Raw genomic sequence first — 15267 nt, 5'->3', positions numbered from 1 at the left:
AGTGTGATGTGAGCTACCAAGTCTGCTGAACAGTCACCCCCTTTTCCTCTCCCCATAAAAACCACTGGGAACAGCCTCTAGACATTTCAGCAACTGGTAAAAGCTGCTAGTCTGCTTCAAAGGGCAGAAGATTTCTCTTCCCCCTCTTCCAACTCAGAAATGAACATGTCTGTACCACACAGAGTTTCTTCCTCCAGTTTTCTCTCCCCTTTCCCACAGACACTATGACAGAAAAGTACTGTACAGGCAGACAGATTTTGTACAACACTTTATTTACACTGCTGAAGACTGGGAATCAGTTCTGGTGACAGTTTCTTTTGTGTTACTCAGGCTGAGGAAGTCAAAACTACATGTTATTACAAGGTCACTGTCCCACAGAGGGAAGCACACAAACTCTCTGAGTACTGTCATTTGCAACTTTGTCCTATTAAAATGTAATTCAAGCAGCAAAGGGTAACACTCTTACAAAAAACAGGTGCCCTCCAACTGCTGGTAAATTTGCAACCCCTGATATCTTTTAGTGGCAATGAGTAGAGCTTTTTCAAGTGGTGCTGCAGTCAGACCAAGACTTCAGGTAAAAGGCAGTACCAAAGATATTCAAAACAGGCTACACACAGTTAGAGCAAAGCAAGGAAAGTTCCATTGGGCACAGAGTGGAAAGTCAGAGCTTGTATTTCAAGAACAGAACGTGCTTATGTGATTGTAAAATGTCAGCATTTGCAGAGAGGCAAGACAAGTTACCACAACCTTCTGTGGGAGAGAAAGGGAAGCATTAAAAGACACATTTGAAAAAGTATCTTTTATAGTTCAATCTTAACAGAAACCAACATTTTGACTTAAACTCCCTTTTAAAACCAACCTGATGATGCTATTATACATTACACAGTGTCAGCTAATGACCTTACTTTACTACACTTATATATACATCAGTTCTCCTGAACCCCTGTCAAAGTGCGTGCACAACTGCATAGCTAACAGTCAGAAGAATCCTGCAATGTAAGGCTAGAGGCACAGCCAAATTGACCCCTTTATTATATTTGGAAACCCTCATTTCCAAATTAAAGCACTTTCAGGGTAACTAGAAAACATACTTATTCCAACCCTGCAGCCTAGAAGTGGTGAAAGAATGAGGTAAACATACTGCATAGGCTATATATTTAAATCCAAATCCCCAAAGTGTTTTGGCTTAATTATGTAATTATTTAAAACTGAATAGAGAGAAAAAATAGTTATAAAAATCTGAAAACAAATCTAGGTCAATACTAACAGCATATTAGACAATAAATCATTTTGAAAGGGCATTTTCAACTACCTTTTTAAAGTTAGCCAGACAAAAAACACAAATTGAAAAGAGCCTTGGTGCTTTTCCCATGGAGCTGCTCCTTCTAGAACACCTGCTCAAATTCACCTTGTCTGCTTCAGTTAGCCTGAGCCAAGACTGGGCCCACACTGTCACAGCACTCCAGAACACATCAGCCTTCCAGGCCATTCTGCAGCTTTTCTTGCCCCAGCCCAAGTCCTGGAGCAGTGACCAAGCTTTATGACACAGGGCCTTCAGAACAGATTACCAGTGCTTAACAGAGTGTCAGAGACCTCAATTATCATTTTAAACAATTTGGAAACTAAATTATAATTAACAATAGTGACTTTTCTGATTCTCATCTTTTTGTTTAAAATGTGTCTTTGCAGGTTCACGTTTTTTTTAATATTCCCTTGCATCAGTGTTTAGTTCCCAGAAATCATTTCTATCAGGCAATGCAGTTTTCTGAAAAGATAGCATCTTCCATCCTTAGCACATTTTCAATAAACTCTGTAGAAGACAGTCAATGATCAGACTATGATAAAGTGCATATATTCCTTTCTGATACAGGCAACAAACTGTGGACTAAAAAAATAAATCATACTGGAAATTGAAAACCACACCAAAAAACCCCATGGTGGCCCTTTACCACCCCACAATTAAGTTGCCCCACAGAGTACTGCCCAAAAATACTTTTCTTCAAGTGTCTGTTAGCTTAAAAAAAAAAAAAAAACAACAAACTTATAACATTTAAAAAAATGGTTCCTTTTCAATTAGACTCTGAGAATCACAAATTTATGTAACTTTGAAAGCTACAGCTCCCTCAAGGCTAGCATAGTGCCTTGACAACTTTTAAGTAGTTTGTACTTCACCCTTTGGATCCAGGTTTCAAACTTGCAAAAGCTTTGGAGTTCTTAAGGGAATGTGAAATTTCATTGAGAAAAGAAATAAAATGATAGTCCCTTTCTGACTTCTTGGACTCAAAAATAACTACAATGGTAAAGTGTGGTTCAGGGCGAGTCAGAAAGTAGGTGCTTTGGACTTTGTCATCGTAGAAGTGAACAACCTTCTCCAAACTGTTGAGGTCAGAGGTTCTATCAGTCATAATCATGATGACATTGGGCCAGTGCATAACAGGCCTGTCACTGGGCAAAGACACCACTGCAGGATACTGATCCACTCCCTTGGGGGCTTCCCTGTATGAGTGGGGATGATGATAACCGTGTCCCTGAAAACTCTCTGATCCACGATTGTCAAAAATTAAGGAAACATTGACAGCATCATACTTCCGGATGAAGCTGGAAATTTTCCCAAAGTAATCAGGATTTGTTTTAGCAGTCAAAGTTTTCATTTCAGATGCTGTTGTCTGTCGACTAAGAGCCTCGTGAAAGTAAAAGCTAAACTTGGCAAGGAGAATGTTTTTGAGCTTCACGAGCCAAAGGAAGAGGTGTGGAGGTTGCACAGCCTTCTGAGACTGCCCTCCAAACAGGTGCTTCTTGGTCTCCCGCTGTTTCTCAAAAATTTGGCCCCAAGTTTGTAGCTTTGTGTGAGCACTGTGCAAGTTGACCAGGGATGGAAGGAACTTCCACTCTGAGATCTGAGCCTGAGCCTTTAAGAGGTGTGCAAGCACATCTACCTCCAGCTGGAAACTGCTTTCAAGAGGACTGAGGATTGGATGATGAAATCTAGAAGACATAACATTAGTCAAGACATGAGAACTGCTGTACACAATGGTGAAATAATCAGATAGTATTTGCCAGTTAGACAAAAGATCAAACATCAAAGCAGAGCAAAGTGTAAATCAAAAAATAATACTCTTAATTTAAAGAACAGTTCTTTTTACATAATTAGGGTAAGTATTTCTACAAACAAACAGCGCTTCACATCTGACAAAAACACCTGTCAAACATTTCTCTACCAAAGTAAGGGAGTTATATTTCATCAGTTCAACAATCACAGTTTATCTTAATCTATGAACTACTATAACACCATTTCTTTTTAAATTCAGATGATCTTGTTCCAATTTAAAATCTCTTCTGGCAGTAATATATATGCCTTGATGGTAAAATATATGTCTTGATGGTTCTGGAGCAGCAGTAAGACATTAAGTTAAATCAAAGGAATTATGTTATAGATCTATTGTTCACATAGGGGAGCTATGAGGAAGTCAGGCTGAGTTTGGTTTTGCTGTTTGGAACCATAATTAACTCCTTCTCTTCTCACTTTTCCCCCTGACATTTAGAAAAAATACAGATGCAGTATTTTCTACCTCTCTTTCCATGATAGTCAAGTTATTTGCAATTTATAACATCAGCAATAACTTAATTGAAACAGTGAAAAACTGTAATGTAAAATATATAACTTTAGAAAGAAGTGGCCTTTTTAGTAAGTTCCCCCACTGGCATTTAGGATTCAAAGAGGTCTCTAATAAAGAACAATGAACAGTTCAAAGACAAGACTTGATGAGGTTTCCATTTAAGTAAAGACAAATTTATCATCTCACTTCAGAAAAATATCTTGTGTCTTGTTATTGGTTTAAAACAATAAAGTTAATACAGAATTTTTCCAGCTTTTAAAACTAAAGCAATGTCATTATTCCTGTCAGCTTCTAGGACACAACAAATACAACCTGTTTTGGAAATAGCTGGTTCAAGATCAAAACACTTCATTTTGTGGTAGACCAGAAGAGAGAATGAAAATGTCAGGCTTTTCATCCCCTCTCCGCTACTTTTCCTTTGGCTTGTGAGAAATGTCTGACTATTTGATCCCTGATCTGTAAGCATCTCTCTTTTTTTTGGAAGCTAAAATTTGTATCTTGCAAGTATCTGTTATTAAGATTCAAGTCCTAATTTATTTGAAGAAAATGAAATTAAGAGTATCATAAACCAGCTGATGCACCACGTTGGGCAAACCAGCCTGGCTGGGTGATCAGGCACCTTCTGCACCCAGCACGTGTCAGCAACCCCCAGGCCGAGCTGCTAGAGCAGAGATCCAGTGTTTACTGGCCACTCTAGTGGGCTGAGAAGCCCAGAGCTATTTACATTTCTTTGAACAAACAAGAGCTTAAACAAGAGTCGACAAAAAATAATTTCTAATAGTCAACATTAACTCTTTCCAATGGTTTTGGTATTCACCAGAAAAACAGTTTTGTTGCTCTGTATTTTAGGAGGGTACAAAAAACATTATGCAACATTATTTGCTGCAGTCCCATCAAATGACACACAGCACAGTGATTTAAATACATTTGCAGTCAGATCAAGAAAGTTTTCTTCCATTTTAAAATCAATTTAAAAATCCTTATTAAGGCAGCACTGCCAATGTCTCCTGGATTAACATTCTGATGTACAGCTTCCCACTTCTACTTTACTTCATGGCTTTCCTAATGTTGCACTGTCCAGCAGGATTTGCTAAACTGTTTTAATCAAAAAATACACACCTCAGCTACAGCTGAGAAGCTTGATATGGTTACAGAGAAAACGGATGAGTTATGCACTAAATCTAACTGCTGTAATTGAGTTTTATAATGTAGAAGCATCCAACTGAGCTCAGTATCACAGAAAACAGACGAGTTTTTGCACTATTTCATAAGCCAGAGTGTCAAAAGCTTAAGAACACATTGAAATTTTGATTTTTTTTCCTCCTAATCATTCCTGAAAGCAGAGGGATGTTTTGTTTTGCAGTTTTGTTTTGCAGACTGTGAAGAAGCCATATTTTCTTTTTATTTCCTTCCAGAGATCACACATACATGTACATATTACACAATGCTGACTAGATATAATACATTAAACATTTAAAAATTATTACATTAAAATAGGTGTTATAGTAACTTATTCATTTTATACTAAGCTTTTAAAGGATCTTGCTTCTGATGCTGCTTTAATTATTTAAGATCCCACCCAAACCAACAGCTAAAAACTTCAGGAGAAGTTACTCCTCCAGATGTACTCTACAGAAAAATGGAAAGGAAAATGTTGAGTACTGGCCATGCACAAGTCAGCAATAAGTAGTAATAACATAGTAACAAAATAGCTTTAAACTGTTCAAGAATTAATGATATTTCAGATACAAACAATATGTTTTGTTAACTGTCAATTCTGCTGTTCCTTTACCAGCTACCAGCTACTTCCTCTACGTTATCTGCCCAGCTACTTTCACACATAAAGGAAAGAAACCAAGGCCAGAACCTATCTAAAAACAAATGTCCTGTCTGGCCTTAGCACAGCTGGCTGAAATAATGGCACAGATCCTCAACTACAAGTGAGGAATATACTGACAGAGGGAAGAGGCTGGGTAAGGATGAGTTTATTTGATCTTTCAACTGTAAAGCAGAAATGCCTAGCAGCCAGTACATATCCACATAACACATCCCAGAAACTGATTTGAGATACAAAGAAACTAAAAGGAAGGACTAAAGGAATATATCACTATACCCACTTTCTCCAGAAATGTTCTGCATGTCACTGGGGAGGAGCACACTGCAGCTACTGAATTAGCTCTGACAGCACCTTAGATTGTCTCCATCTTAAAGACTGCTTGTTAACCCAAAGCAAGATCATCAGTATTTTTTCCAGAGAGAAATTGCTTTTTTTTTAAGATGTTATGATATATATATATAGTTATATAATACATATTATATAAACATATTATGTAACAGATGTGCCTTAGAAGTACAAATGTACCAATGAAATTTATTTAAATAGCATAGTAAAACGTGTCATATGCAGGTATAGTCTCCAATCTCTTCATCAAAGTAAGAATTTCGGTTCTCAGATTTTTAACAGTGCTGTTGATTCAGCACATCCTCAGAACAGATGGCAGTTGTTAGTGTGCAAGAGAAATCAACTTAAAAAAAACAAACCCAAAACCAAACAAAAACATGCCAACAACAAACCCACCCAAACCCCTAAACTTACTTCCCTTTACTCATTAAAGTTTATCACACCAAGGAAAAAATATCTAAGTTTCAGGTTTTTACTGGAGTAACAGCCCTGATATTTTAAGTGATCAAAAGCCAAGAATTGAAAAACATCACTACTAAGATCATATAGACTAGTTTTGATTTTCAAATTGCAAAGTTACATAGCAATTTGCCAAAGGTATCCCTAAAAAATAAGAGAATCAGCTGCAGTGCTTCTATTTGGAATATCAGAAAGCAGCACTGAATTATCTTCATTTTTCCTAGGTAAACACTATAAAAATCATAACTGAAAAAAGTAAGACCTATGAATATTCTCCCCAAAAGTCTTCTTAGACACTATTTCACTAACAACAATTTAAAGAAATTCAACCACATCTGACAGTTAACTTCCTTCAATAGCTACCTTTTTTGGTTTAAAATGAAGAGGCAGAAATTGAGTGTGTTGAGAAGCATTCAAAAATTCTCTTTTAAACTGCTATCACTTTCAAGGCACATAAGTTAGATGTGAAATACCCAACCTACCCTCATTTAGAAACATCCCAGGATTTTTGCAACAGGATCTATTAAATCTTAACTTCAAGAAACCACAGTGGCAAGGACCAAAGTCTCAGAGGTGCTCCTCCTACTGGCTCCAAGCATTCTGGAGAAAAGTGGTAACAGAGCACCATAAAGCCCTCCCAGCTAGGCCAGATAGTTGTGGTGTAGCTTTTAGATCTAAGCAGATATATATTCTTAAAAAGTAAGATTGTCACAAAAGTATTTGCTTTATTTATGCCACCTTTACTGAAGTCCAAACAAAATTAAGGCTTGTTTCCTCTCCCCTACCAAAGAAAAAAGTTCAATAAGCCTTGCATCTTATAAAAGGAAAATCACTCCTCCTCTCTCCTGGAAATGAACATGCTGAATATTAATTAAGGCATAGGGAGGAAGGCTCCTAGTACACCATGAGCAGACTCCCTTTGTTATTTTTCTTCTTTGGAAGAAACTTCATGCATCTGATGCTGCTGGCCAACACAGACTTCATACATTAACTTGTGAAGGACCTGTGCTGCTCAGCAGTCAAAGGACAGCAAAGTCTTTGGGTTTGCTTTGAACTTCAACATCAGGTATTAAAGATCACGTGCCTGAGTACGTACTGCCAGCAAAGAAGCACTGACCTTGAACTGTATTTCTTTAAGATGGATTCCAAAATGTTTACCAGTTCCTCAGAGTTAATGAACTTTTGGGTGCTGAGCGTGTACATTTTTTCATAGAAGTCAGCAATTTCCATCCGAGCCTGAACAAAAAAACAGAGCTGTTCAGACAGGTGAGAAAGCAGCTCTTCCAAGTGAGGAGCTGTTCCTCCTAGTGCATTGTGACCCGTCGCCACCACCTTCTTCAGCTCATTATGCAGAGATGTGTAGATGGTTCGGATGGAGTCCTTGCGGCTGAAGAATGACTGACCACCTGTTCAGATAAATATGGAGGTATTACCAAAATCCAGGGACAGCAAAGATAGACAGCAACACTGGAAAATTCTTGTAATTATAGATCTAGTTGTTTGTAAGCATTGTTTAATTACAGTACTTCTTTTAACAAAGAAACAAAATTCAGTATTTTATTCTGCACGTAACTGAATTACAGAGCATATGCTCAGAAGCACTTTATGTAATTTCATGCAAGCTACACTTGTCCCACTTCATGTCTCAGCAGTCAATGGCTGCTAAAAAACAGTAACTCCTTCACAGCTGCCTCAGTTATGACATGACTTTTAAGAAACCCAGGGTTCAGTTAAATTTGCTACTATGATACATAACCTGGAAATACTGTTATCTGTGGAAGTCAGAAGAATTAAGTCATCATGACTTGACTGATCAAATTTTAATAGCCTCCACTCCTATTAATAACTCTAGATGTTTTCCAGAGAATTCCCTTAACAATCGCTCTTCCATCATGAAGCACTCAAATTCACAAAGCAACTTTTAAATGGGAGCCATGTGACATCTGTGTGTACAAATCAAATGTTACTAGTCCCTATACAATCTAAATATAAACCAGAACTTAAAGGGAAAATAATCACACTTTATCCCAGTGAGACCACAGTGCAGGTTAATCCATAAGTAAAACTTGGAGGGCAGGAAGGAGAACAAGAAGTTATCTGCACCCCTGTCTACCCCCTCAACACTATGAGGAATTTAAAAAAGAAAAGAAGAGAGCAGCAAAGGGCCAAAGATATTTAATTTTGACATTACAAAAAGACTATACAAATGTACTAGCCTTATTTCATAGTTTCTATTTACAGAAGACCTAATGTGCCATTCTGGCAGTCAACAGCTGCAGCAGAGCAAAAACCACAGAGATTGAGTCTGAATCTTTTAAAGATTCCAAATTTAGGTACCTCTTTGAAAGCACTTATAAATTTTGTAATGCTGGATAGCTCTTTCCACATTCCTTTTACACATATAATGGTCAAAGGTGACCATTGACATTTGAGGTAGAAATGTAGAGAATTATCATAGTGAAACAGCTCCCATTGTAACACAGGAGTAGCCCCCCCAGCCATGGGCAGGAGGAAGAATCATCTATTGCTGTTGTTCATGAAGCAAATAAATAAACAAAACTTTGCCCCTTCTGTTGTCACCTTCATCCTTTCTGCAAGCACAAAATTCACTCTTTAAAGTCAGCCTTATAGACTGAGTTTTGGCTGTAAAGATCTTATAACAGTTCCAAGTCATCACTTAAATAACAAAGCTGAATTTTCTTGATGGTTTAATGTGCTACACATCAGACTCATATCCTTTGATCCATTTCCATACCCATCTGCACTTCAAAAAGAAAATAAGCAGCTTTGCCCAGAGGGTAGCATTATGAAAGCTCATCCTGTGCCAGTTTGGAATTTTTCTATTCATGTACTGATAAAAGATGAAGCAGCTGCTATCAAGGCCAAAGCTTCCTGAGATCCTGCAGTATCTGCATGGGTAACAACTCCTAGGATGCTATCTCCAGCATATACACCTCTGATGCAAGGTGAAAAAGCTTTAACGCTTTGGTCACCCCAGTAAGGTCATCTTTGCCTATATCTCAGCCAGAGCATCTCAGCACAGAAACACCTCTGGCTAATTCTTGGGAAGGGCGGGTAGGTACCCTGCCGGCCAGGGAAGAGATGCAGCGAGTGGCACAGCAGCCAGCGTGCCACCTGCACAGCACCTCTGTCCTCTCGTCCATTCCTTAGTGGCAGCGCTAATGGTTTCTCAGCGGCCGATTTCCCAGCGGGCTCGCGGACTCTCACTGAGCCAGCACTGGTCTTTCGGACGCACGGGCACGGACCCGCCGAGGCAGGGCCCCCGCGAGTCCCAGCACCTGCAAACGCCGGCTGCCAGGTGAGCTCCCGGCCGCCCGCTCCGCGATTGCCCGCGGAGCCCAGCGCGGGGCAGGCCCCCCGGCTGAGGCGGGCGCGGCACGGGCTGGGAGAGCCGGTCCCTCCCTCCCCGGAGCGGTACCTAGCTTCTGTCCCAGGAAGGTCATGCTGTGATAGGCCTTCTCGGCCGCCGCCAGGTGCGCCAGCCCGGCCAGCAGCGCCAGCCAGCTGGAGCCCGCGCTCTTGTTGGCCTCCCGCTCCTTCTCCACATTGTCCTTGGCCTTGTCGTAGGAGAAGATGCCCAGGTGGGAGAAGAAGGTCTCCAGCACGGCCTGCTCCACGGGCACCGGCGCTCCCAGCGGGATCGACTCCCCCATCCCGCCCGGCGCCTCCGCAGCGGCCGCCACTTCCGGGTCCGGTGCCCGCCCGCCCGCGCGAGGGAACACGTGACCGGCGGAGCGGGGAGCGGCCGGCTCTGGGTCACGTGACGGGCGGGGGCTCGCGCGGCCGGCGGGCGGGGCAGCGGCAGCGCGCGGGAGCGCCGGGCCCCGGTTTGCGCGTGCCCGTGCGCGTGCCCTGCTGGCCGCGCGCCCCCGGCCCGCCGCCCTGCGCTTCACGGTGTACGCGGAACGGAAACACGCTCCTGCTAAATTGTACGTACAGCTAAAAACCTTCTAAAGCTCCAGGTCCTTACTCCCACCTTTCACTCCCACAGGACCCTCCAGCTACTTTGGCTTTAGTGTCTCCCTCCCTTGCGCTGGGGAGATTGTGGATTACATTATTCCCATTATTCCCACATAATTCCCATTTTCTGCAGTTCATGTTTCAGACAGACGAGCTGCCTGAACTGATTCTCCGTGCAGGCGATGAGGAGCACAAGGCTGAGCCACAAGAAGGGGAGGTCTCTGCAGCCACGCTGACTGGTCCCAGTTCCGCAGAATTTACCCACCTTTGCACTGACAGACAGCACCGCTCCAGATTGAGTGGCAGCTCTCCAGTCAACCCAGAAAGGACACATTCCCAGTTTCCTCTCTGCACAGTATTTCCCTGCACTCTAACAGCACCTGCAGCTGTTTTTAAGCTGAAATCTGAACAAGACACAGCATCAGTTCTTTGACACTGGTATGACCCACGTACTTATTTATACGTAGCTGACTGCCTCCTGTTCAGGAAACACCACCACTGAAAATGGGCATCAGATGCAAGCACCACCTTTAGGTATGAAGCAGCCTTTTAAATCAACCTCAACTACAGTGTCTGCAAGCTTCTAACTGTGAACATAGGAGCCTAAGGATTCGAATTTGGATATAGAAATTGTCATTATTTTCATTCATTGGTCTAATAGAAAAGGATAAATCTGCCAAGCGCTTTATCATTTTTCTTTTCTAGGCACAGGCACCTCCATATGCATCCCTTATTCAGAGTGCTGTGTAACATCCCTGAAAAGGTTCTGGTTAGAACTAGAATTTTGGCTTCAAGTGCCTAAAGTTTGAAACAGCTTAACTGAAGTTATGAGGTCTTTTATTCTTACAGCTAAGTCTGAGTTCTGTATGCACCAGAAGCTGCCTTCTTCCTGAACTCAACTGTTCACTTAGTGTGCCAAAGGGACAAAATGGAAGTAGGATTTTACAGCAGCTCAACAACAGATGTCTCTGACCTGAAAGCTGGTTATTAAAATTTGATTTATTGATGGAATATTTCAGTAATTTAAGTAAGCACCTGAAACACTCACCTGTTCAAGGGAATCACAGCTGTGAATAGTAGGCTGCCAATAGTTTACAGAAAAGAACAGGAATGGGGACTCCTAGATAACCAGGACAGAGTCTCCAAAAGACAACTGGGAGTGAAAGCTTCCAATAAGACCTTTATTGCAACACAGAGTTGACAACATGTTTTTGTATTTAATAGAAAGTATTTGGTCTCTTGGTGGTGAAGCGTGGTTTGTGCTGGCGACGCAGAACTCTGTGCGGCAGCGGGAACTTGATTTTAGAATCCTGCAAGAAAAATGTTTTATGTTAATTGAGGTATCAGATGAACAACAGAAAATAGTTTGGAATAAATGGCCAAGCTGTATTCAGTGATTACCTTATGCTTAGAGAAGTAACCCATCCACAACTTAAGATACACTTCACAGGACTTAAATTAATTAATTTTGCATTCTTTTTTTCAAAGTAATGCCAGTCAGAGGCATGTATTCTGTAGCATAACATGTATTTACTTTATTGTGACTTTCTTCCAAACACTTGTAGCAGCAGAAGTCTTGATCATAACATACCATAATCACGAACATACGTACCCCGGTTTGGCTCCTGCTCTATTCCTGGCTGCAAAGCAAACCTGTACCACACAAGAGAGATCCCCTCTTCCAATCCAACGCTGGCCCAGGACCCACCAGCCAGTGTTGGCTCACTTACATGGAACTGCTTGACTGCTGGTCTGCGGCACTTGCTGGCAGCAATTTCCTCAACCTTCATGATCTGGATAGAGTGAGCACGGGCACGATGACGGGCTCCCATATCACGGTCTAGAACAACAGAACTCATTAAAAAGGAATTTTATTACATGTTCAGCTCAAGAATCTTACAGCCCTTTGTTCAAGAAATGTTCATAGCGTCATCTAAAATTTTTTAAATTTCTGATCATCTGTAATTAAAATCACTGTTATATAAAGTGATACCACAAATATCACAAAACCAACAAGCAGCAGCAAACTCCTCTTGTAAGTTTTAAGTAAGCTCCACAATAGGAAGAGCCATTTGAATCTTCTTGTCAAATTTCAAGAAGGTACACGTGGACACAAGTAATATACCTAGGACTACTTACTCTCTTGCAAGAGAAAAAAATCCTGTGATTCAGAATCAACTGAAATATTACTAGAAAGACACATGAACTTCAAAACACTTTCCTTTCCAAAAGGAAGGTGCAGGTAAAAGTAGGACCTGAGGATATCTTTACTTTTATTGAAATTGACCAGCAGTAGAACCATGAATTGATGTTCAGCCCACGTAATCAGGCTTTTTGAATAGAGGAAACAACTGAACTTAGGCTACCTGAAAATTCCTCTATTCAGCAGTGCAAATCACTGGCTTCAAATCACATCCATAGCTAGCTCCACAAGTTATGGCTGTTAAAATACTACTTTGCTTCCCATGAAGATCTAACACACCTATTAAAAACTTACCTTCCACAACTATTCTTGAACATAAATGTATCAGTCATGAAAAGTTTTCTGGGTCTCTTAAGCAATCCTTCAGTATGTTCATTAACAGAGATTACTGCACATTAATGTAGAACCTTAAATTTCACTTTCAACAGCACTTCAGCTTTTGAAAGGCGACAAGATACATTTAATATTTGCACACATGACAAGAATATCATTATTAAGAACAATATTCTTTGGGTTTTTATGTGCAATCCGTAGTGCTTATAACACTCTGGACTCAAGTATCAAAAGCAACAGCTACACAAATGGTCTATCACTTTAAGTACTTCACAAAACAGTCTGAAATCAGGACAACCATTACTTCTCCATGAAATGAGGCAATGAGATCTTGGAGTTACAGTAGGGGCTTTTTCCCTGTTTTTTTTTTTCTACTTGCTCGATAAAGGACAGATTCTATTATATTCCCCATGATCTCTAAAATACTCTTTTCACAAGACTTGGGAAGATATATTCAATTATCTTAAAACAGCACAGCGCAGGAAATACACACAGCACCTGAAAAGTCAATAAATTCTCGGAACTAGAATTGTAGAAAGACACACCAAAAAGAAGTGGGAGTATTTTCCAGTCAGAGAAACTGTATAAAGAGAGGTAACAAATCACCTATCAGATGTATAATAGATAAATATCTATGGAATAGCTGGCAACCCCCTCCTTTAATTGCCCAGTGTTTCAGTTATTTTACCATGGGTTAAGTCAGCATGCGTTATGCCTAATTTGAGATTTAATCTTCTGCTTGTATACTGCTTCTACTATTTTACACCTCAAACAGCTACATATACTTACAGCACTGAGTGACAGCACCCGCAGTGGTCAAATCTCTGTACTCCCTGTACATGTTGTGGGTTCCACTACGAGAATCATAGCGCAACCAAATACCAAAATTTTTTACCCGCAGAGGGGACTTCTCATACACCTGGAATTACACAAGAATATGGAAGTGTTTAGAGATGATGTACTATCACCATTTTACAATTTTAAGAATAAATATTTCAGAGCTCTAACAAAACCCCTGTTTTAAGTCTTACTGTCAAAAAACAACTCTTTGCTCTCTTTCCCCTTACCAAGATAGCTGGATATGTCTTGGTAATTCAGAGTAGAGAGCTTTAGTAATTCAAAGAAAAACACAAGATTTCAGCTCTAAAGAGTGTTTTTTAAGTATCAAGGAAGAGGAGTGTAAGCATACAAACATCCACTTCCCCAGGGCTACGAATGTGCAAATGCCTCTTAAAAGGTATATTGTACAATGAACCTAAATCTAAGATTCAACACATGACTCGTCATTTTGAAGCAGTAAGTAAATTTGTATTTCGTTTACAAGACATATACCACTACTTTCAAAAAGCAAACTTGTCACTCCTTTTCACAGCAACTGAAAGACAATGGATTTCAACCTCACACCCCATAACTGCAATTCCTGTAAAATCCCTCCACATACACCTGCTGGAACTCCATAAGAAGCTTTTAGGTTTATAATTCTTCACCTGTCCACAGTACACAATCTCTCCAGAAGACTTCTTCATCTTCTTCAGCTGAGAGACGAAGTACCAGAATCGGGACTTGGCGACGACATGGTTCGGAGCGAAGATGCGCATGCGGTACAGAGGAGGGGTCGTGCATTTCGGCGTGGGCAAGCAGCGCCCGACCACCTTGTACTCCCGCAGCTGGAGGAACACGAAAACCAGGCGGACCGCCGAGTGAGTGAGCCGCGGAGGCACCGCGACGCCCGCCCCGAGCCCTTTGAGGCGGCTCCTCAAAGGAACAACGCGACGAAAGGAGCTCAATCCATTAGGGGAGGGAGCCCCTTGCGCCGGGCGGGTCGATGTCCCGCGGATCTCCCCGCGGTCCGGCACGCCGATCTGGGTCCGCGCCTGGCGGGAGCGGCGGCGCCGCCGCCATGTTGGCCGCTCGCCGCCCCATGGGCCAGGCGGCGCCGTTCGGCCACGCACGGGCCACTCTCGAGCTACAACCCGCCACCGTCGCCCTCCCGACGGCCACCCCGGCCGCACTCCCGGCCCCGGCTGTGCCCGCCGCGCTCCGGTCCGTACTCACGGTGCCCGACGCCTTCATGGCGCTCCACCGCCGTCGCTCCCAGAAAAGGAAAGGGATGGGCAACGTGCGCTGCCGCCTGACGTCATCACCCCACCCCGCCCCCGGAGGCCCGCGCGGCGATTGGTTGCGAGCAGAGCGCGATTGGAGCACGCAGCTGTCAGTCTCCGCGCGCGGCCCTGGCTTCCGGGCTGGCGGCGCCGCGTGGCCCGGCCCGGCTCGCGCTCCCCCTATCGTTGGCTGCAGGCAGCGCGGCCTCGGCCCAAGCCCCTGCTCCCGGCACCGGGGCCGCGGGCCCGCATGGGCCTGATAGAAGGTAGACTTGGCTGTGCGTGACTCCCTCTCCAGCCCGCCCTGCTGGCGTTAGCGTGAAGGATGTAGCAGGGAGGCTCTAGGCGGAGACACCGAAATTCCCTCGGGGCGGTAGCCGGCAGCGTAGG

The 15267-nt window shown here is 42.3% G+C and overlaps 2 protein-coding genes and 1 non-coding gene across 4 annotated transcripts; all 3 read right to left on the bottom strand.

The window, feature by feature from the left end:
- Positions 1-253: 253 nt before the first annotated feature.
- On the bottom strand, positions 254-9945 carry KICS2 (KICSTOR subunit 2). Of its 2 annotated transcripts, XM_066549767.1 has the most exons (4): positions 9698-9945; positions 7591-7664; positions 7376-7512; positions 254-2985 (listed from the first exon to the last, which is right to left on the bottom strand). In XM_066549767.1, the coding sequence occupies exons 1-4, from the start codon at positions 9930-9932 to the stop codon at positions 2169-2171; spliced, it is 1263 nt and encodes a 420-aa protein (XP_066405864.1). In that variant the 5' UTR covers positions 9933-9945; the 3' UTR covers positions 254-2168. The 2 variants fall into 2 exon arrangements, with proteins under 2 accessions (XP_066405864.1, XP_066405863.1); XM_066549766.1 differs by having other exon boundaries at positions 7376-7664.
- A 1454-nt stretch (positions 9946-11399) lies between these two features.
- Positions 11400-14916, bottom strand: RPL18A (ribosomal protein L18a). The gene is made up of 5 exons (XM_066549923.1): positions 14831-14916; positions 14263-14442; positions 13565-13694; positions 11970-12079; positions 11400-11549 (listed from the first exon to the last, which is right to left on the bottom strand). The coding sequence occupies exons 1-5, from the start codon at positions 14846-14848 to the stop codon at positions 11457-11459; spliced, it is 531 nt and encodes a 176-aa protein (XP_066406020.1). The 5' UTR covers positions 14849-14916; the 3' UTR covers positions 11400-11456.
- Positions 12839-12970, bottom strand: LOC136557391 (small nucleolar RNA SNORA68). Its single transcript, XR_010783764.1, has one exon. It is a non-coding gene; the product is annotated as a small nucleolar RNA SNORA68 (small nucleolar RNA).
- Positions 14917-15267: the final 351 nt, after the last annotated feature.

The sequence above is a fragment of the Molothrus aeneus genome, chromosome 5 (genome assembly GCF_037042795.1).
Source record: "Molothrus aeneus isolate 106 chromosome 5, BPBGC_Maene_1.0, whole genome shotgun sequence".
Classification (NCBI taxonomy): domain Eukaryota; kingdom Metazoa; phylum Chordata; class Aves; order Passeriformes; family Icteridae; genus Molothrus; species Molothrus aeneus.
Note: the sequence above shows the minus strand (reverse complement) of the source record. Positions and strands in the feature narration are given on the sequence as shown.

Excerpts from the sequence above, each read along its gene's own strand:
- RPL18A (XM_066549923.1), bottom strand. Across the intron at positions 13,695-14,262 it reads AGATTGTGTACTGTGGACAG|GTGTATGAGAAGTCCCCTCT; the intron begins GTGAAGAATTAT and ends GTGTAATTCCAG. Across the intron at positions 11,550-11,969 it reads CAGCAGTCAAGCAGTTCCAT|GATTCTAAAATCAAGTTCCC; the intron begins GTAAGTGAGCCA and ends TTTTTCTTGCAG.
- KICS2 (XM_066549766.1), bottom strand. The coding sequence starts at position 9,932 with ATGGGGGAGTCGATCCCGCTGGGAGCGCCGGTGCCCGTGGAGCAGGCC. Across the intron at positions 7,665-9,697 it reads CTTCCTGGGACAGAAGCTAG|GTGGTCAGTCATTCTTCAGC; the intron begins GTACCGCTCCGG and ends TTATCTGAACAG. Across the intron at positions 2,986-7,375 it reads TTAAAGAAATACAGTTCAAG|ATTTCATCATCCAATCCTCA; the intron begins GTCAGTGCTTCT and ends TATGTCTTCTAG.